The sequence below is a fragment of the Labeo rohita genome, chromosome 18 (genome assembly GCF_022985175.1).
Source record: "Labeo rohita strain BAU-BD-2019 chromosome 18, IGBB_LRoh.1.0, whole genome shotgun sequence".
Lineage (NCBI taxonomy): Eukaryota > Metazoa > Chordata > Actinopteri > Cypriniformes > Cyprinidae > Labeo > Labeo rohita.
The window spans coordinates 28,662,605-28,685,331 of NC_066886.1; the positions used below are offsets into that span (position 1 = coordinate 28,662,605).

The 22,727-nt window shown below is 35.7% G+C and overlaps 1 protein-coding gene across 1 annotated transcript; it reads right to left on the reverse strand.

The window, feature by feature from the left end:
- Window positions 1-1,537: 1,537 nt before the first annotated feature.
- On the reverse strand, window positions 1,538-21,330 carry ap2m1b (adaptor related protein complex 2 subunit mu 1b). Its single transcript, XM_051134707.1, has 13 exons — window positions 21,142-21,330; window positions 16,438-16,552; window positions 14,767-15,032; window positions 13,392-13,474; window positions 13,159-13,164; window positions 11,891-12,026; window positions 11,625-11,769; window positions 8,844-8,858; window positions 5,249-5,368; window positions 5,018-5,153; window positions 4,830-4,927; window positions 3,541-3,652; window positions 1,538-3,286 (listed from the first exon to the last, which is right to left on the reverse strand). Exons 2-13 carry the CDS (start codon window positions 16,509-16,511, stop codon window positions 3,152-3,154), a joined length of 1,326 nt encoding a protein of 441 aa, XP_050990664.1. The 5' UTR covers window positions 16,512-16,552; window positions 21,142-21,330; the 3' UTR covers window positions 1,538-3,151.
- Window positions 21,331-22,727: the final 1,397 nt, after the last annotated feature.

Sequence of the window (22,727 nt, forward strand, 5' to 3'; positions counted from 1 at the left end):
CAGGTTGTACCTGCTTAATTATTTTTAAGTTTTTCATTTGAATAAATATTTAGAAATGTTTAAACACTATATTTTTAAATGTGAAATTTAAAAAGTTAATAACTCACATCCTTTTTTAATGATAACACACAATGAATGCAAGCAAATACTGAATTTAAACCAAGTGTAAAATGGTGCTAAAAAGGCATTCAGCTGCATTTTTATCCTCTTATATGTACAGTATATACACATAAATAGATATGGAATTGAGATTGCCACTGTGTGGCTTGCAATAAAACAAAACAATATATGTGTAAATGTATATTAAATATAAACACAAACTTATCTTTTGTATTTTGTAGAGCCATTCTCTCCATAAGTGAACACATGATCTTCTCTTAATCGCTACTCATTTTATTAATGCCATTCCAAAAAATTAATGCCATTCCAAACCTGCTTGCATTTTTTTCTTTTGTGAAAAAGAACTTTGAACAATGCTGGTAACCAAACTAAATGGTTTTGGTGAGCAATGACCCCCAAAAAACGAATTTTCTCCAAATATCTTTATTGTTTCACAGAAGAAAGAAAAGCATAAAGGTTTGGAATGACGTAAGGATGAGGGATGAGTGACAAAATGTTCATTTTTGGGAAACTGTCTTAAATATTTTTTTGTATAATTTTATGGTTTCACATGGTTCATTTTTAAGTAATAGTTGTTCTGTGCCAACCATTGGTGTTATGCAGATCTCTAGATATGTTTGACTAAATCTCCTTTACTTTTTGTAGGCCTACTAAACAAAGCCATTGAACAATGAAGCAAAGAGGCTATTCAGTCCCAAGTCTCACTCATGCAGAGGGTTTGGATGGTTTGACGTAGTGTCCACATCATTTATTTTTTTCCTCCGCAAGTGAACACCCAAAAAGTTCTACACATTCTTTGCACATTCTTGTGTTTGTCTTCAGTACTTTGGCCAGTTTGATTAAATACCTCCATCTAGAGGATTACAGTACACTGCAGCCAATATAAACCCATCTATTAAAACTTCCACATTAAATCAAAGAGGTCTGCTCATTGGTAAACGAAAAGTCCAGACATAACCTCCAAACACTTGTTTGGAATGGTTAGATTGAACAGTTTTACTCACTAGTAGCTTTTACAGCCTCATTATGTTTACAATCATGTGCTTGCAAACTATTCTAACTTAAACTTTCAAAAAATATTTTTTAAATAAAGACAGTTGTTGGAAGATTATTGTTGGTGACACTGAAATCATTTATATCCCACATTTAGCTTTTTACTCTGCTTGTATTGAGCTTCATAAAAGTTGCATTTATTTGAGATTATCATGATGAACAAAATGCGTAAGAAGTATAAACTTTTGTTGGTCACAGAGCTTATTCTCTACAGTAATTCAAAAGCCTATGGAAAAATCCTAATGGGATTTTGTCGAGGGGGGGGGGGCAACATGTTGCAGACTTCTAGGCAGCACTGTACATGGAGAAAAAAGATCTAATAGCATACAATATTTCTATAATATGAAACAAAAACACCAACTCCTTTAAGAGTAATTGATTACACATTTTATTAGGATTAAGACGACAGTCACAAAGTTACCAAATGAAGACGATACACTGCAAAAGGAGCCTCATCATCTCTCAGAGCTGAAACACACTGAGGTCAGACGGTGTAAGTGTTATGACACAAATGTTCAATAAGACACTCATCTGAATCTGCAGGGTCGAGTTTGTAGTGTTGCCTGAAACATAACGTAGATAGCACGAGAGAAGTAGTCGACAGTGAGGTCATCACTAAACTGTGCTTCCATCTCTGTGCTGTTCAAGCGAAATGCCTTTGCATTATAATAAATCCTCCGACGCCTTCTGCGGAGTGGAAAGTTTATATGCACATGAAAGGAGAGAGCACGGTGTTCAAGACCTTAAAAGCAGACACGGCTTATATGTTTTGACATCTCCAAAATCTCCTGCCTTAGATCAGGACTAAGAAAGGAGGTTTAGAAATGGGACTCTCTAATATTCTAGCCCCTCTCTTATGTATTTAGTGAAATGTGTCTTTTTGAAGTTGCATTTGCCTTCAAACTAATCTCAGGAGAAATGCTGAAATGCAGGCAGAGATTTCGCTGATGCAAAGACGGACTCAGTGCACTTGACAAACTCAACCGGTAAACTTCAGTCAAGTAAACAAAATGGCAAATGATGACAAAAGTTAAAGTGTGACACGGAAAGAAGGTTAAGCGCACAAATGCAAAGTCCCTGAGAGATGTTGGGGACCCCTGACTCACATACATACGCACCAGTCACTATATGACAACAAATGAAAGCTGAAAGTCATCTTAATCAGCATGGTGCTTTTGTTACAGTGTATATATAGTAGTATATATGCACACATACAGCTGGACTTAAGCATTAGTACAGTTTGTTGCTTTAATTCAGACGTCATCCTCACACTTCATTTTGGTCACTTTTATATTAAGACAAAAATTAAGACAAAATCCAAATGGTAACATCAGCGTACGTAAAACAATTTCGGATGAACGATAAAAAGTTACGTTCAAGAACATTGTGGGGCCGTCTGCTTAACGCTTACACTATTTCACTGAGAACAAGAACGTGGACGATACCTAACTAATACTTTTAGGAGGAATAACTACAAAAATGAAGCATGAAGGGTTTATTTCAGAATCCAGATTAGCACATAGGGAAGGAGGAAATGGCCACACTGATAGCTCCCGGAGCAGGAACACAAGTTCAGTGGTAACCACCGTGTTGAAAAGGGGCCCGAGCCCCAAATTAGCTGGGATTCAATGGGTTCTGGAATGCATGTTGTTGAAGAATTAAAAAGGAGAAACGAGTGGGGGTTTATCTCATAGCGAGTGAAATTCTGAAGGGAGTTCATGAGGATAAACATCATTTTCATCAATGCAGATAAACCATGTTCTATTCTGAAGGGCACATTTGCTTTGATTTGTGATTTTTTTGGATGTTCTTTTTGGGTTTCCCTTTGTTGATGTTTTCAGTGTGAACAGCCCCATATAAAAAGATGAGGAAGGGAGGGGAGAGCGAGACAATGAATAACTCCATTCTCTTCGTCCTCTGTTCATCCCACCCATTTATTTGTCTACGTCTCTCCCCCCTCCTCACGGAGGGGCTGCTGTTAGCAGCGGGTCTCATAGATGCCGCTGCGCCCGATGTAACGCACCCATTTGATGACATCATGATCGCTGTAGTTGAGCTTCGGCTCAAAGACCTTCAGGTAGCGCACTTTCAGTCCCGATGGAGCAAAAGGTACCTGGAAATTGAAAGAATTCCCCATTAGCTTGATTAAAGAGATTTGCAATTAGAAAACCATGAATCTAAAGACAACATCTCAAAACAACCAGGCATACTACTGCATCTGCAAAAATGACATGCCACTTAACATTGCTGTTGCAAAAAAACAAAACAAAACTGCAGAACATTCTGAAATCATGAAGAAGTAGTTTGTTTAAAGTCAGTGTGTGCATGTGTGAAAAAGGTTGAGGGTCTTTAGGGATTCAAGCTGACCTCAAAGTTCATGGAGATGGGTGGGCGAGCCCACTTCTTCTTGTCATTGGTGGGTAGCAGCTCAATCTCAGCACTGATCTGAGATTCTTTCATACCAGCCATTCGCTTGATCCTGTAAAAAAGAACAACATAATCAGCACAATGTGTTAAAAGAGATCTGTCATTACTTCTGTTTCATCTCAACTTTAAAGAGAATTCTAAGAACGATTTTCATTTGTATGTCAAGTACCAATTCTTGGAATTTACATCTTTAATAAGTACATTTCTTATTGTACAAATGTCTCCAAAAAGGCAAAAAAACAAAAAACAAACATCCTGATATTTAAATGTGGTTCAACTGAGTATTTGGATAGATGGATAAAGTATTTGGATGGATGGACAAATAAAGAGACGGATAGAGAAAAAAATGGAGTATTTTGACAGACAGGTGGATAGATGGACGAACTATATAAATGGATGGAGTTTTTGAAAGGATGGACAGATGGATGGATGGACAAACAAAGACAGATGGATGGAGAAATGGACAGAGTATTTTGATCGACAGATGGATGAATAGACAAAGTATATGAATGGATGGAGTATTTGGATGGATGGATGGATGGATGGACAGATTGACAGACAGTATTTGGATAGATGGAAAAAGTATATGAAAAAGAAATGGACGGTATTTTGATGGACAGATGGATGGATGGATGGATGGAGTATATAAATAGATGGACAGATGGATGGACAGATGAACAAAGATGGATGGATGGACAAACAGACGGATGAATAGAGTATTTGAATGGACGGATGGGGAGATGGATAAAGTATGTGGATGGATGGAAAGATAAAAGTATATGAATGGATGGCTGGAGTATCTGGATGGATGGATGGACGGACGGATGGACAGACGGATGGATAAAGTTTTTGAATAGACAAATGGAGAGATGGATAGAGTATGTGGACAAATGGAAGGACAAAGTATATGAATGGATGGATGGGTGGATGGATGGAGTATCTGGATAGACATAAATGGATGGAGTATTTTGGATGGATGGATGGATGAAGTATTTAGATGGATGGACTGACCCATGGATGGACGAAGTATATGAATGAATGGATGAATGGACAGACAGACTGATGGAAGTATATGAATAGATGGGTGGATGGATGGAAAATATGGATAGGCAGATAAATGGATAAAGTATTTGAGTAGACAGATGGCGAGATGGATAGAGTATGTGGATGAATGGACAGATGGAAGGACAGACAGACAGACGGATGGATAAAGTAAAATCAAGCCATACTTCCAAACAATGGCGTTCTCACTGGCTTTGTACTTGGCTTTCCCCTTCATACAGATGACCTGAACCCCACTGGTGTTGAGCGGAGTAGGAATGCGCACCTGTAGAGAAACACACGATTTACACTTCAATATGTACAACCAATAAGGCACTTTCAGAATATTGAATGTTATTTCTGCTATCAGACTCACCTCTATCTTCTGTGCCAGCAGGGAGGGCTTGAAGTTGGACTTGATCACCACCTTTACCTCCAGCTTGGTGCGGCCCACCTCACGGACCAATGGGATGACACGGAAGGGGAGGATGATGTCTTTCGTGGTGCGGTACCTGAGACAAGGATACTGTCATTGTGCTGCGTGACACGCATATGCAGACACACACACAAACACACACACACACACACACACACGCTCTTCACTGACCTCATGAGCTCATACTCTCCATCAGGAGGGATGAAGCTTATACTGCGCTCCGAGTCAAACTTGCTGAGGCGGACACACTGGTGGAATGTGCAGTCATCGATCGCAATGGACTGTTTCCCACTGCAGCAGGGGACACAGAAGAGAGAAATGATGAGGAAACAATGAAGCATGAGCAGAGACTGCAGAGAGACCACACACACACACACACACTATTCATCAGGGGTGGGCGGCATGACGGTATATACTGTGTGACGGCAGAAAAGGGTCAACCGGTAAAGATTTTGATGTACAGCGCTGCTTGAATGTTTGTGAACCCTTTAGAAAAGATCATCAGATTTTCACACAAGCCCTAAAAGTAGACAATGAGAATCCAATCAAACAAAAGAGACAAAAATATGTGACCCAGGACCACAAAACCAGTCATAAGGGTCAATTTTCATCTGAAAAGCTGAATAAATAAGCTTTAATGCATTTGAAATACTAAATGTATGGTTTTTTAAAGGATATGACAATATTTGGCCAAGATACAACTATTTGAAAATCTGAAAGTGCAAAAAAAAAAAAAATCTGAAAGAGCAAAAAAAATAAAAAATAAAAATAAAAAATAAAAATATTGAGAAAAATAAAGTTGTCCAAATTAAGTTCTTAGCAAGGCATACTACTAATCAAAAATTAAGTTTTGATATATTTACAGTAGGACATTTATAAAATATTTTCATGGAACATGATATTTACTTGATATCCTAATGATTTCTGGCAGAAAAGAAATAAATACCCATGCTACTTATGACTGGTTTAGTGGTCCAGGGTCACATATATACTTAAAATATATCTTTGCTTTCAGTATGTGATGTTGGTGGGTTTCCTCCTATGTACTGCCTGCTTCAGGTTCGTCCACAACATTTCAATTGGATTAAGGTCTGGACTTTGCCTTGGCCATTCCAAAACATTAAGTTTGTTCTTCTTCAAGCATTCTTTGGTAAAAAGACTTGGGGTATGTATGCTTGGGGTCACTGTCTTGCTGCATTTATGGCAAGCTGTTCTGGGTCAAAATCAGCAAAACAGGCCCAAACCATCATATTGCCACCACCACCACCACGTATCACAGATGGGATAAGGTTCTTATGCGGGAATGCAGTGTTTTCCTTTCTCCAAACATAACTCTTGTCATTTAAACCAAAAAGTTCTATTTTGGTCCCATCTATCCATTAAACCTCTCTCCTACAGCCCTCTGGCTTGTCTACGTGATCTTTAGCAAACTGCAGATGGGCAGCAATTCTTTTTGGAGAGCAGTGGTTTTCTCCTTGCAATGCTGCCATGCACTTCACGGTTGTTCAGTGTTCTGATGGTGGAATCATGAACATTAACATTACCCAATGTGAGAAAGGCCTTTAGTTACTAAAGTGATCTTGTGGACTAATTACAAGTCTTACTTTTTGTGATCTTTTTCTTGGTCGACCACTTGTGGGGAGGGTAACAATGGTCTTAAATATCCTCCATTTGTATACAACCTGTCTGGCTGTATAACTCTGATGGTTTTATAACCGTTTCCATACTGATGCGCAACAGCATTTTTTTTTATTGAGGTCCTCAGAGATCTCCCTTGTTCATGCCATGACTAATTACCACAAACATGATCAGAGTTTGATAGATCTCTGTTCTTCAAATAAAACAGGGCAGGTACTGACAGCTGACTGTCATCTCACTAACTGAAAATACCTCTGAATAGATGGACTTTAATTTCACCTTCAAATTAACTGCTAATCCTAGAGATTCACATCATTTTGCTACTCACAGATATGCAATACTATATCATCTTCCTAAAGAAAAAAATTACAAAGTTTATATTTTCATCTCAATTGTTTGACTGGGTTCTCTTTGTCTGCTTTTAGAACTTGTGTGAAAATCTGATCCTATATTTATGTAGAAATATAAAAAATTCTGAAGGGTTCACAAACTTTCAAGCAGCAATGTGTAATACAGGACGCATTTAGATTGCAACCGGCGGTAAGGGCTGTTTATGCATTTACAAGTGAGAGTGATGAAGAAACATGAATCGATGCAAAAATACAAAGCATGATGTGTCTCAAACAATTTAAAACTGGGAAAGACTGTGTTGATAGGTACAACACAAAGCGGGCTTTACATTGTTTACAACTGTCAAGCAATCTCACAACTTGGTGCATTAATTAAAATATTAATTGATATGTAGAGTTTAACAGCTATTTTACAACAGCTGTGAATGTGGCTCATTCAATGACACTTAAAAGTTACAATTCATTTGTTACAATATTATTTAGACAATTACATGTCTAAATTTCAAATAACAAGGGAAAATAAATTAGATTACGTCCATTTCATACAGTAAATTGTCTGAAAATGTCTTATTTAACATCGAAACCAATTTTTAGTGAACAACGAGTACACTTCTGTTTAAAAGTTTTGAGTTCAGTAGTTTTTTAATGGTTTTGCAATTACTCTCTTACGTTCAAAAAGGCTGCATTTATCTGACCAAAAACATTGTAATATTGTAAATACAGTAATATTTTAAAATTTTAAAAAGTGGAGGATTGATGTGAGAATCTTGTGACACTGAAGATTGGAGTAATAATATTATAATATCAAAATGCAATAATGGAGTAATCGCATTTTAAAATACATTAAAATAGAAAACAGTTATTTTAATACATTTTAAAATGTAATTTTATGTAATTTAACAGCTTAAAATTACATTTTAAAATGTAATTTAACAGCTATTTTACAACAGCTGTGAATGTGGCTCATTCAATGACACTTAAAAGTTACAATAATGTAACTTTTACAAAAAAGTTTTAAAATGTAATTTTAAAATAGCACCATTACTCCAGTCTTCAGTGTCACAAGATTCTCACATCAATCCTCCACACTTAACACAATTTTTAAAAGACCAGCAATTATTTGAAATAAAAATTACAACATTATAAATGTTTTTGATTAGTTTAATGCATCCATGCTGAATAAAAAGTATTCATTTCTTTTAAAACCGTACTGACTCCAAACTTAAGGTAGTGCGTACTGTACTAGTTATTAGATTATGCAAGATTTTGGTCATACCGCCTACCTCTGTTACCCATAATGCATAATAACGTCTCCTATACTGTCGTTATGTTGAGAAGGATGTTTGTTTCTAGCACTGTGACCACAACAAAACAGCATGGGAAGATCTGTAATAGGGCTGTGATTTGCATGTTAGAAAAAAAATAAAGCGTCATGTTGTGGTCAGAGCTGAGTGGGGCAGACGTTTGAAGGGTCACAAGAATAGATAACTTTAACACAGACTCTAATGAGAGTTTATTCAGGTTTTCAGTAAAACAAGACAGGGGAAAGACTGTTGGTATGAGACAAGACAAATGAACTAAAGAAAAAGCTACGCTCCTTCACTTAGAGTCGCTAAACACCTCACATATCAGGAGGCAATGGCAGTGTCATCCCATGCATAAAGATCATCTTTATTGAGACGTTTGATGGCATGACACGAAGACAGCTGACAAACGGCTAAGACAGGACGGAGTGAGGGTGATAGATCAGGTGACATCAGGAGTGAGAGTTACGCTACCTGCCCCCCAACTCACTGAAGTCCAGCAGGAGAGAGGAGAGAGGCACACAAATCAACAGAAAAAAAATGGAAAAAATAAAGGGCTAAACCAACGGCACCTCAGAATCAAACATTCCTCTGTAAAGATACATATACCTACCAGCACAAAAGTCAACAGGGGGAGAGTGAGACTGCAAGATGGGATGTTACACAACCCAAAAAAGCCAGGAGGAATGAATTCGCTCCATGTCAGATTTCCTGTAATACTGTGTCCAAATTCTGCTCATAAGGCCTTAAATTTTAAACTGAGGGGGATGTCATATAAAGCAAAACTGTTTAGTTCTTGAAGTCAATGTGAACTGGCTTTATAACCCATTTTAATTCAACAGTGTGATGGATTTCCTAGTAAAATAGAACATTAAACAGGATTTTATTCATCAGGAATTGACTGGACAGTGAGAAGCCCTTATATGACAGGTGGTTGTAGAGGAGGGATTCAGAAATATGATCGTGAATCTTTTTTTTTTTTTAAACTCACTTTTTTTAATTCATCTTCTTAAACATGGGTTTGTGAAGCTCTAGGGGATTGTGATGGAACTGCAGGGGGTTTGTGAAATGGAAACGCTAAATTTCAATTTAAAGGGGTCATGAAATGCATTTTCTTAGTGCTTCACGATATACCGGTACTGAAAAGGTATCGTGATACCCAGCTTTTAAAAATGGTACGACTCCACATTTTGCTAGTACTGGTACTTTTAAGAATCTGAGTAAAACACTGTTTATTTTCCGTAAAGCGGAAAACGCAGACAGAATCGCAGGATCCAGTCCTAAAAACAGAATTTACCAGTCATAAAACTGCAGAATATCACAGAATTTATCTATATAAATATGAAACCTGCATTTTCTGTGTGTCTCTATGAATGAAAGGTGCAGACACAAACAGAACAAACACAAACAGAAACCTAAAGGTCTTCACAGCAACCCGTCAAAATAAAAGTTAAAAGGTTTAACTTGACAGAAATATTACTTAATGTAATGATAGTGCTACTACTACTAATAAAAATATTATTAAAATAATATTTATTTTATTTATATAATATAATTTATATAATTTTTTTGTGTAGAAACAATTTAATATATATTATATTTACATAAAAAATCATCAATTAATTCTTTATGAAACCTAATTAATCTTTATAAAATAATTAGACATGCTTTTGATTATTAAAAAACTATTAAATCCAGAGAATCAATGGAAAACAGATTCACAGAATTGATAAAAATAAAACTGAATTTGAGAAAAACAATAAAACATTTCATAGGGCATTAAAACTTTTAATAAATTGCTTTTATATTGTGTAAGTTTCATGATTTAAATTAATTAGACATGCTTTTTGATTAATATTTTTTAATGTAACCTTTAAAATATAATCTAGAAAAATTAAAAGAAAAAAAAAAAATTTATACGGAAAAAAAAAATGACATTTGGAAAAAATAAAACAGAATTTGGGAAGAAATAAAACTGATTTAATAGGGCCCCATTTATTTCATTTGTGTCTTTGTTTTATCATATGTCCTTTAGTTTGTTACTGGCATCTATGTTCTTATTATTATTAACAAAGATAAAACTTTTCCTGTTGTTCTGTATGTTTTTGTCATAGTATTGGTTCAGTAGTAGTATCGAGACATTTTAGTCAGATATCGTATCGAAGTCAGATTTTTCACTGGTGTGACTGGATATCGAAATGCAAAAAACAATTAAATAATAAAAATAAATATTACTACAAGATTAACCACTTAATTGTAGAAAAAAAAATACTACAATTATTATTAAAACTTTTTAAACTGAATATATTTACACAGTTTTTCCACGTATTAATTATAACAGTAAACCTCTGTTTGTTTGGCAAAAAATAAAAAATAAAAGGGTTTAATTTTCATTTGATTAAAAAAAATGTTTAATGCCTTTGTTTAACCTATTAACCTACAGAATGATAATTCAAATAAAAATTAATGTGTTCATCAGTAGTTGATGCAATGTTGAAACACTTCTTAAGCCTAAAATGACTTTTGTAAATCCAGTGGTCAAATGCTGCGTATCCACCTGATTAATGACTGGTCTTTGCGTGAATGTCCACAAAACTTGAAAGACTTTCTGAATGTATATAAGCAGTAGGCTATTTTAGAAAGGAAAATGTAAAAGATAAAAAAAGATGAATTGGGGAGAATCAGTAACATACAAATAATTTATTGCTATTTTGTAAATAATATGTCATCACATAATCCATAAAAAAGTAACTGTAGTCTGATTACGAGCATTTCAAAATCTAATGTAATCTAATTACAAGTACTTCATTTTTGGAATGCGAGTACATAATCCAGATTACATGTAATCACCTACTACCCAGCTCTGTTAAGTGGCATGTAGAGGAAAATCATAACGTCACAAATGGGATGATTTTATATCCTGGCGTTTCAGAAAACTAATTTTCAACTGTGGGGTTTGCTTTGAGGTACAAAACTTGCATTATGTTTTTACTGTAGGATAACCTGTTTTGTCCTACAATGTGTGTAAATATCAATGAAGTTTTGAATTTCTATTTCATAACCCCTTTAATTTAAAAAATGTTGAATTTTTAAATGTGTAAAAGTAAATGAAACACCTTACTTTAGCCTTACGATGAGTCATTAAATGGCAATTAGTAAATGAGTAACAAGCATTAACTAAGTATCCCAGTCACGTTCAATGGTTTACTCACCACGTCGGCCCTCACATTTCCAGTTGAGCGTCATCCAACTCACCTTTTACCCGAGTCATCAGTTGTGCCACCTTTGCCCTGCTTGTCGATGACAATTTTGTCGTTCATGCCGAACTTGCACTCTGGCATTCCGCTCAGGTAGCTTTTCATCACCACACGCCCTGAGACATGTGCACTCAACACCTGACCTGCACACACAGACGCACAGAATACATCACTATGTGCAGTTTAATTGCAAAGTAATGAATGATAGTAAAATTCACTATGTAGTACAGTAATTCTCAACCAGTAGATGGCAGTAATACTCACCCTGCGGTGACATCAGCAAGTTCACACTTTCCAGTACGTCCAGGAAGAGTTCGTTGCGGCGATATTTGATGCCCTCACGTCTCCAGCCGATCTGTCCAGTGACCTGACTGGTAATCTGAGACTGCTCCTCTTTCGTCTGAGAACAACAGTGTGAGAGAAACATGAGCATCACCAAACAACAAGCCAGATATTTTGTATTGCGAGTTGTCATGTAAAGCTTTGTGAACACAACGTTGAAAATATAAAAGTGAGTTATAGAGTGCTTCAGGGATGACACAGTGTATACTGTGAATTTATAATTTATATTATAGATTTATAATAATAAATAAGCTTTCCATTGATGTATGGTTTGTTAGGACAGGACAATATTTGGCCGAGATACAACTATTTTTTTAAATCTGGAATCTCAGGGTGCCAAAAAAAAATCTAAATATTGAGAAAATCGCCTTTAAAGTTGTCCAAATGAAGTTCTTAGCAATGCATATTACTAATCAAAAATTAAGTTTTGATATATTTACGGTAGGAAATGTACAAAATATCTTCATGGAACATGATATTTACTGAATATCCTAATGATTTTTGGCTTAAAAGAAAAATGTATAATTTTGACCCATACAATGTATTGTTGGCTATTGCTGCAAATATACCTGTGCTATTTAAAACTGGTTTTGTGGTTCAGGGTCACAAAATGCCTTGAAGTTGATGGTTTTTTTGTGAAATGCCAGAAATAATTTGTTAAACAAATGCTCACATAAATACATCAGTAATACACAATTTTACTGCTAACAAGTGGATATGACTACAGAGGTTGTCTGGGACTTTAAACGCCAAACTCATCTACTCACTTTGCTTTCACAGCATCATTGTGTTTATAACCATGCTTTAAAACTATTCCAACTTAAACTTTCAGGGAAAATGCTTTTTAAATGAAGACTGAACGAGTCGACAGAAGCTTAATGGTGGTGACATTAAAGTCAACTGACCATGGTGTAGTTCATTTATAGCCTGCATTTAGCTTTTTACCTCTGGCGGTTATATTTAGGCCTCAAAAATTCACTAATGTGTTCATTTGTAAAGATTATCGTGATGAAAAAACATGTAAGACTCATAAATCCTTGTAGTTCACAAGCTTATTTTCTGCAATAATCTAAAAGTCACTGGGAAAATCCTATTAGGTCTTTGTCAAGGGATGATAACTTCCAAACTGGCCTATAAAAATATGTCATCACTGCAGTACCCTATAACTGTATAAGTTCAACTGTGCTTACATGATGCTGGACGCAGTGCGTTACAGGTCATCAGGCACGTGGTGAGCAGTGATGTGAAGATGAAGGTGTCAGAAACATTAACATACAGTTCAGTTTTCACATGCTTCAACAAAGGCTGTGCTCCATAAAATCAGATTTCAACACTTTAGGTACATTAACAATGTCCGTTTTCATAAAGCATTCACATATTAGAAGACATAATGGACCATATGCTGGTGTCAAGCTGAATGTACCTGGCTCTTAATACCCTGTTGAGTAATAAAGGTCTTCAAGGCTCCGGTCTCAGAGTTCTGGGGATACCCAAAATCCAGGATCTCTACAGTAAGGGCAAAGAGAAAAACTATGACTGTGTTGAACAAACATAGCAGAATTTGTGAATTCAGAATCAGGGTTTGGAGCTTTTTAGCTCATGTCTGTCAGCTATCAGGTGCTCCAATATGCTGGTGTACTCGTAAAAATGTTAACGTCGCGTAGCCAGACATTCAGACTGACGGCAGAAGGTCTGGGAACCTTGACCGCTTTGAATGGCCAATGCCCACCTAAGAGGCCATATGACTGACAGGTAAAGCAATCAAGTTTCGCTTTGAGACGCATCATGTTTAGAGGTGTGGAAATGTCACCACAATAACAGACCGGTGTGTAAAACTCTCGGACATATTTTAAACATTCTATGCCGCGAACTTTAATATTTTCACATACTTTTTAAAAAAAAATCCAGCGTTTAGCTGATCCTGAAAATAAAAAAAATAAAATAAAATATTAAAATATTTGAAAATACATTTTGAAATGATTTTTACAATCTAATATAAAAATTATTGGTGTACTAATCAAAAAAAAAAAAAAAAAAAAAATTAACTAATTAATCACACATTTTTTCTAAAATGAATTGTGACTAATTCCACCTAACATTAAAGTTTTTAACTATACTTTTATATTGCAATAATTTCACATTCAATCTTCAAACTAATGTGTCGCTTCTGTCCATTGTACAGTCTGTAAAATGAGGCTTTATAGGTTTTTAACTAGGTTTTAGGTTTTTTATAGGTTTTAAACTAGAGATTAAAGAAAAAAGGCTGTCACAAGCTTCTTCAAAGGAAATTGTGCTCGTCAATCCACGTCGTGGAGTTTTAAAAGTTAGGCATCACAAGGGAGTTTATGGCACAATATAATCAGTCATGACACAGCTTTGCAGAGCTGCTTTATAGCTGAAATTAAATGTTTCATAATTGATGAGCTTTGTGAAATGAACACTGTTATTTTCCTGTTTATTACTGTAAAGTTGCTTTGAAACAGTCTGTATTGTATACATTGTACTATACAAATCAATGTGACTTGCTCAAATGTAAATCAACAGCATCCATGTCAGAGAGCAGAGGAGATGTCTGTCTGTCTGTGCCGTATTTTCTTTAGGTTTTGATTTTCTCATCGACATTTCATAAAAATCAAAACCTAAAAAAACAACAGCACAACAGTTGTGGGAGAGATCATAGCTGGAACTGGAGGGAAAAGAAAACTTAACTGCAGTATAATCAATGTTACGATCAAGCAACAGATACTTGATTATCTTTAGTAACAGTTTAAGTATAATTGAAAAATGAGTCATCATACCGTCAAGAAGCTCATAGATCAACACAAAGTTGTTCTTAATGTTCTCCTCGCTGATCTTGCCGAAGTAGGCGGTCATGACGTCACACATCTTGTAGAGGAACTCAAACACCATGGCTGCGTTGACATTCTGCTTTGTAACGGCAGCCAGCCAGATGTTGGAGCGCTTGACGTGGAAAAAGCTGGTGCGGGCGATGTTGGTGACGGGCGAGCGTACCTGCTGACGTGCGTGGATCACGTTCACACGAAACGCATCCACTGCATTCCTCCTGCAAAAAGACCGCCAAAATGATGTGAGACTTATCTAAAACATCATAACTGTTAGATTAGAATGAAAAATAAAATGAAAAAAAATGAAAAAACAACTGTTAGTTGCAGCCTTATTAAACATTTGGGTTTGTTAGTTCCAATGCAGGTTGGAATCCAGGTAAATCACTTATACTTTTGGTGTCACTATACCTATATTCTAAGATAACACCTCAATCAATACATTAATACTCTAAGAGTAACAGATTATCAAAGCAGAAACTATGTAGAGCGGGATATGGTCCTGTGCATCGGTTGTTGATTGGATGTTGAGACGTGGGCATGGCACTCAAAAGTGAATAAATAATTGGAAAATATCTGCATACGTCACCAGAGAGCCGTTTTCCCAGAAGATACAATTATATTTTAATTAAACATCAAATGATCAAAAAACGTAAAAAAAATAAAATAAAAATTGCAACATATACGCAAATGAATCGTTCAAAGTAAGATCTATAACGGGTGTCAAACTCAGCTCCTGAAGGGCCACAGCTCTGCAGAATTTAGCTTCAAACCTAATTAAACAACAGCTAATCAAGTCGTTCAGGCTTATCTGAGAAACTGCATAGTATGTGTGTTGGAGCAGGGTTGGACCTAAACTATAACACGCAATTAGAAACTAGATTTAATTTCATGACAACTTCAAATGCTGTCTAGGAACACACCTAACTAGGTTTCGTTTATCACTGGGTTTATAAAATAATCATCATCACTTTGTTTCAGCTGTCTGTTTTTATGCTACATACACTGTTTCAGCCTCTCTCTTCTTCGTTTTCCCAGAGTTCGCTTTCCTCCAGGCACACTCGACATGCACACGCACTGCGACTTCATCTAATGATCTCTCTTTCTCATACAGCCCTGCATGCGTGCGTGAACACACACACACTGCGACAGTATGAGTTGGCAGCGATGTACAGAGCCACTGTATCCATAGCAACCCTTCTCTGAACAGACCATCTCTGTGGTTTTAAAGGATGCCTGGATCTTCCAGAACAGAACTTTCACACAATCAGAGGCCTAATTCATTCTAAAATTCAAACATTGTTGTAAAATACATCTTCATTGTATTCCACGCTTCCTGTTCTCTTAATATCCCTGCTGAAGGTGAAGATGGAACTGGGTCACACATGCAGTTAAAAGATTTGACAGCTATTATTCCTACAGAAGCTAATGAAACAAATAGATCTGACATTCGACAGGGTGATTAAGAAAGGAAAAAACTGCAGAACAGGAAGCACATCAACACAGAGAAACCAACAGGTGTCCATTACACATCAAATCATGAACATGCTCAAATGAGCAGAAGCAAACATACTCTCTCATACTCAAACATATTCTCAACACCTCTTACACATTATAATGACTTACCCGATGTCATCACGGTAGACACGGGAGATCAGCACCTCGCCCTTGTGGTTGTAGATGAAGAGTCCTCCGATCATGGTGGTGATCTCACTCAGTGTTCAAGAGCCATGCTGGAAAACTGAATAAAGAGGTGGAGCCAAGCTGTCAGTCACTGGTCAGAGGACACAGACTTTACATTTTATGAGCACACCATGATAACATTTGTTGCACTGAATTTAAATTGATTATCTTTCTTTTAAATTTTCTGTGTTTCAGTCAACAGCTTGACTTTTAAAAAATTAAAAAATAAGGTTAACTGTTAAAAATGTACAAAACAAACTTTCTGCCTTCGAGGCTTAACAAGAGATTAAAATGCACAACCACAAAGATGCTGAAAACACGTGGACATCTTCCACTAATACCCTGCTCCTGTAATCCTCTCTGTTCACACCTCAGTAAAAACCTAAAAATATCTTAAAATCTTACAGAAATCAAGCTTAAAAAAAAAAAAATTTGCAGACCGCATCCATGGACATGCAAATGTGCGATTAAGATCTGTGTCAGGCACATTTGGATAAATTAATAGCACACAATACTTTCGTTCACATTTGTTCAACACTTTTTTTTTATTTGGAACATAAGGATGAGTAAACAATGAGACTTTTGAAGGGAACTGTCACTTTACAGCTTCAAGACTGCAAAAAAATACACTAATAAACCAATCCTGCCTTCATACTAGGAGTGGGCAATATCAACCGATAGATATTTTGGACAATCGTCTTTATCACGTTTACATGCTCAGATGTAGATGTCGACCGATGTATCGGTTTTGCTGATTAATCTGATTGGCGGAACTATCGGTTATCGGCAAAAATCCATGCCGACAGTTTTTTCCATTTTGGGTCCGTTACTGGAGCGGCTGAGAAGGTCATCATTATACAGCAAAGTCCCTATAATCTTTGTTATACAGCACGAGAGCAGCTTCTAGTGGCGGAAATCACTGCCGTGCCATTTGTTTAGACATGTGACACTGCGTGCTGCACAGAGCGGGACACTTCAAAGGCGGATTTAAAACATCGACAGCGAAACAATGTGTACAGTATACTGTAGTGCATTTTTTCAAGTCATTACTAAGCGATGAATTTGATGCTAGAAATTAGATGCTGCATTAGTGGAGAAAGGACAGCAGTATACCTTTGCCCGTTTGGTGATCAAATAAAGTCTTGAGACCACCGCTTGAATTGAACGTGACGTGTCCAGTGTGTGTGAAACCGGATAGCTGTGAGTTCTTCTCGACGCGGCGCTGCACTTTTCCCGTTGTGTGACTAACATATTTTAATATCTTGATTAGATAACCACAAATGTTTTAGAATAGAAGCAGTTAAATTGTGAAAGTACACAATATCCATATGTATGTAATTTCAATACTGTGGCCTTTATAAATATTTAGAGATGGCCATCTTTAGCTTGATTGTCCATATAATCGTAACACTTTACAATATAAGTCTATTTGTAACATTAAGATTGATAAAAGCTGAAGAATAGAAGTATTGTTCCTTGTTAGAGTGTGTTAATTTCAGCATTTACAGATATATTTATAATATTAAAATATTTTAGTTGCTTTTGTTAACATTAATGAACAATGAACTAACTGTAATGATCAATATATAATTAATATTAATATTTTTATTCATTTACAAGGTATGGTTCAGTAAGCTATCCAATATTGGTCGACCTCTACTCAGATGACAATGCTGTACTATGTAAATCACAAAAGCTTACCGTTTACACGTTTTTAAGTTTTGTGGTTTAAAACCGTGATTTTAAAGCCCTATTCACACCACCAGCGTCACACAGTGATTTGTGTTTTAATAAACTGTAAAAGCGTCCACCTAGAGATTGTGTCTTTTTGCTGTAAAATCTTTACTGATTTAATAAAGTAAATGCAAGAATAACATTATATTGTTAGTTATATTTTAAGATGAACACTTATTGGACTAAAGCAACTTTTATGTTTTTTTGATTATCCATACAAAATACTTTGCAAAAATCATGTTACAATTTAACTATAATAATGATAAAACAGGCTTTTAAGGAACTTTTATTTGTATTGCACTTCAATATATGTTTTGCCCACAATAAAAACATGATTTTAAAGCCCCGTTCACTCTGCCAGTAACACGCAGTGATAAAGTGACATGATCCCATTCATTTTCAGTAACAAGAGTGACAGTGACCGCCCACTTGTTAAGTCGTGACGCAAGGAAAGTGGTTTCCAGGTCCAAGCCTCTACTCATTTCATTTGAGAATACTATCTCAACAGCTGTTTATAAGCACTGTTTATTCACATTACACAATTAAGCTAAACATTTAAAAACCCACAAATATTTTAACGATTTATAAAAGGTGAATCATTGTCTATTATAAATTTGGTAGTATTATAATCACATTATGAGTGTATATTAGCACTGTTTGTTGCTTTTTAGTTCCATCTGAGAGTGCGGTTAGACTTAACAAGCGGATTGGCGACAGAACGTAGGCGTGTACAGCATGGCGAGTCACACGACAAAAGTTAAGAGGAGTTTAACTACGCAAATGAACAGCGAATTTGGTGAGTGACAACCAATAGGAGTGAAGAATCTGCCGGTGCCACACACACATCATCTCGAGTGTGGGCAAGACAGGACAGAGTTCACTTTGACACACTTGTACGTGTCAAAACGCCCGTCTTTATCCTCATAAACACAGTAATTTAGGTCTTAAGTGAAATCAAACGGCTGAGAAAGAAAACATGTGTAACAGTATATTTTTCACTGGGCAGTGAAAAATATACTGTGTTATTATAAATTTGATTACTGTAATATAGTTTTTTTTTTTTTTTTTTTTTTTTTTTTTTTTTTTCTTCAGTGAGCTTGAGTTTTTTTTAAGGCTAGTATTAGGTTATTGTAATACTGACACTGGCGACAAGAATTATGAAATTTCTATGGTATTAAAAATAAAGATCTTATTATTAACAAAAATAATCTTCAATCTTGTGATATATCATTATCTTTAGATAAAATTACTCACATTGTGATACAAGATTTTGGTCATATTGCCCACCTCTACGTCAAACTATTTTCAGCCTGTTCTAATGAACTAATTCTTAAGTCTACTGTATTACGTCTGATCAACATGATCAACTTTGATAAAAAAAAAAAAAAAAAAGTTCAGTTGTACACCATCTACTATATGTCATCTGTCATCTGACTGATAGTTTATACTTTTATTTAGCAAGTAAAATGCCTTTTAGCATAAACTGTAAAAACATCCACCTAGAGGTTATGGTTCATGTGTCTTTTTGCTCTGCATTCTTTACTCTCTTTATAATGCAAGAATAACTTTATATTGTTAGTTATATTTCAAGATGAAAACTTATTGGACTGAAGCAACTTAGGTTTCTTTGATTATCCATACGTAATATGTTTAAAAAATCATGTTACAATGTAAAGATAATGATAAAACTGGCTTTTGAGGAACTTTTATTTGTTTATACAATCATCACTGTATTGCACTGCATTATATTTTTTGCCCACAATAAAAACTACAGGGCTTTAATGATAAAATTAAATTTAAATTATTATTAAATTTAAATATTAACATACCAATACATATCAATGGGAGATAAAGACAGTCAAAGCATTTTATGCAAGCAGTCAAGTTCAGAATTTCATCTTACTTTTTGCCCAGCTCCAAATTGCATATTTCTTTTGCCCAGTTTGTGCCTTTGTGCCAGATGTGTTTTTCCTCCTCAAAACTACTTACACGAGCCAAAAAAAAAATCTTACGTACCAATTATGATACAAAACAAGACATGCGAATGTATAACGGCTCCATTTCTGCTTATTTCATATGTGAGATATTAACATTATATTCCCAGTGATTGACACACACACACATCTCTGTGAATGACAGCAACAGAAAATGCTGATGTAATTCTAAACCTGAACCTTATGCAGGTCTAACCGCTGCAGTGAATTATGACATAAATTCATATTTATACACAGTCAAACTACACAGTTTACACCCCACTCGACAACACATCAATAAAAACTCTCAAAACAGTTCCAGTCCTTATGAATACATTTGAATATTCATAAGAACATGATGAATATTTTGACGATGATGATGTCATTTCTCAACTCTACAGCATCCATCATGGCTGCTGATGGAAAATAGAGTTCACATGGCAATTCTTGTATAAGATTTCTATTATTTCCAAAAATGATTGTTAATTCATATGTAATTTTTCGTGATTCTCTGCCGCATCCATCATGTCTGCGGATGGAGCTTCAGACCAGCCCACTGCGACTGTCTGTCTCGCCTCAAAATCACAACACATTAATAAATGTAACTACATGCGGTTTACTTTTTATATCATAACGTTAATTAAACAGATTTTATTATTTAATTCAAAATATTTGTCCGAGATAGACCGATAGTAAAGGTATGTGGCGCTAGCCGCAGCTCTTCCCATTCAAACACCACAGACATCACGATTAAAACGCATTAAATGATGTTTTCTTTAATTATCGGATCCCAAATACTCCATATTATTCACTGAACACATTTCCATCACGAATCCAACGTAAAACACCCGTGTCCGGCTGGTTAGCTGGTTAAGCTAACTAACTAGCCCAGCTCGGTTGTGTCACGAACTGACCAGACCGGTTGTTTTCACTCACCCACCTCTGTGTGTCCGTCTCTCTGTGTCCCTCCGAACCGGACCAGCTCAGCAGAGACAGGTGTGTCCGGTTCCGACCGAAGCTCCGTGTTATTGAGCGTATTTGATGTTTCAGGCTGCGGTCACCGTTCACTCGTGAATCCAAGATGTCGCCCGCTGCTCCCTCCCTCTGCAGCCGTCAGCTGACACGCACACGCGCGCACACATGTTGGGTTCACGATGTTACCGAGCAGTGAGCACGTCCCGTAGACACGATGCGTTTTTTAGCGGAGGTGATGGTGTTTGCTAAACTCCAGCCTCAACTTGGTTTGCCAACCTCGTCAGAAAAAAGGTAGTTTAGGTATAAGGGACATTTTACATGTCTGATGTAGGTAAGCCGTTTACTAGTAAGCAACAAACAAAAACAAAACGCTACAGGGGAGAATGGGGTAAGATGAGCCATTTTGTTTATTATGTGGTCCTCAGGATAAGGGAAAATGAGGTAGAAATACAATAAAAGTATCTAAAGTAATTTCAGGATGTTTCCTATTATTTTAAATGATCTGAATGTATTTATGAGAAAGGGTTCTCAAAATATGGCTTCTTATAAAAACATGCATTAATTCATCTCACTCACAAAAAACAGATTCAGTATTCCTCAAAATGGATAAAAACAGTGAAATGCAAACTCAGAATATGAGGCAGCCCTGCAATAATTAAATATGTTAAATAAAACAAATGTGACCCTAGATCACAAAACCAGTCATAAGGGTCATTTTTTTCAAAATTGAGATTTATACATCATATGAAAGCTAAATAAATAAGCTTTTCATTGATGTATGGTTGTTAGGATAGGACAATATTTGGCCGAGATACAACTATTTAAAAATCACGAATCTGAGGGTGCAAAAAAATACTGAGAAAATCACCTTTAAAGTTCTTCAGATAATGTTCTTAACAATGCATACTACTAATCAAAAAGTAAGTTTTCATACATTTAAAGTAGGTTTTTGATTTTTGCCATAAAAGAAAAATCAATAATTTTGACCCATATAATGTATTTTTGGCTATTGCTACAAATAAACCCCAGCGACTTAAGACTGGTTTTGTGGTCCAGGGTCACAAATATCCTTTATGTATTTAATCCCATTTTATTAACCAGTGTCTTTGCTGCTGACCTTCGATGATGCAATTCAACCATACTACTGTAATAAGTAAAAATGACTTTAGATAAATTAACTTTTGTGCTTCATTTTTTTTATAGCTAAAGAGTGATCTAAAGTAATTTCAGGATGTTTCCTATTATTTTAAATGATCTGAATGTATTTATGACAAAGGGTTCTCAAAATATGGCTTCTTATAAAAAAAAGTGTTCCTTTGGCTCAATTTGCCCCAGGTTAGGGGTAAGTTGACCCGAGTCAGTGAGTAAGATGCACCATTTGGGTTTAAACTATCTGACTGAATTTAATTCAAACCCATGTGAAATTTTAAAGATGATTTACCACTTTTAAAAAACGAATTTAATAATCAAATTCAATTTTACAAACATAGTTGTTTTAATAAAGCTAACTTAAAATAAAACCAATCAAATGATGTGACATTTATTTTCAGT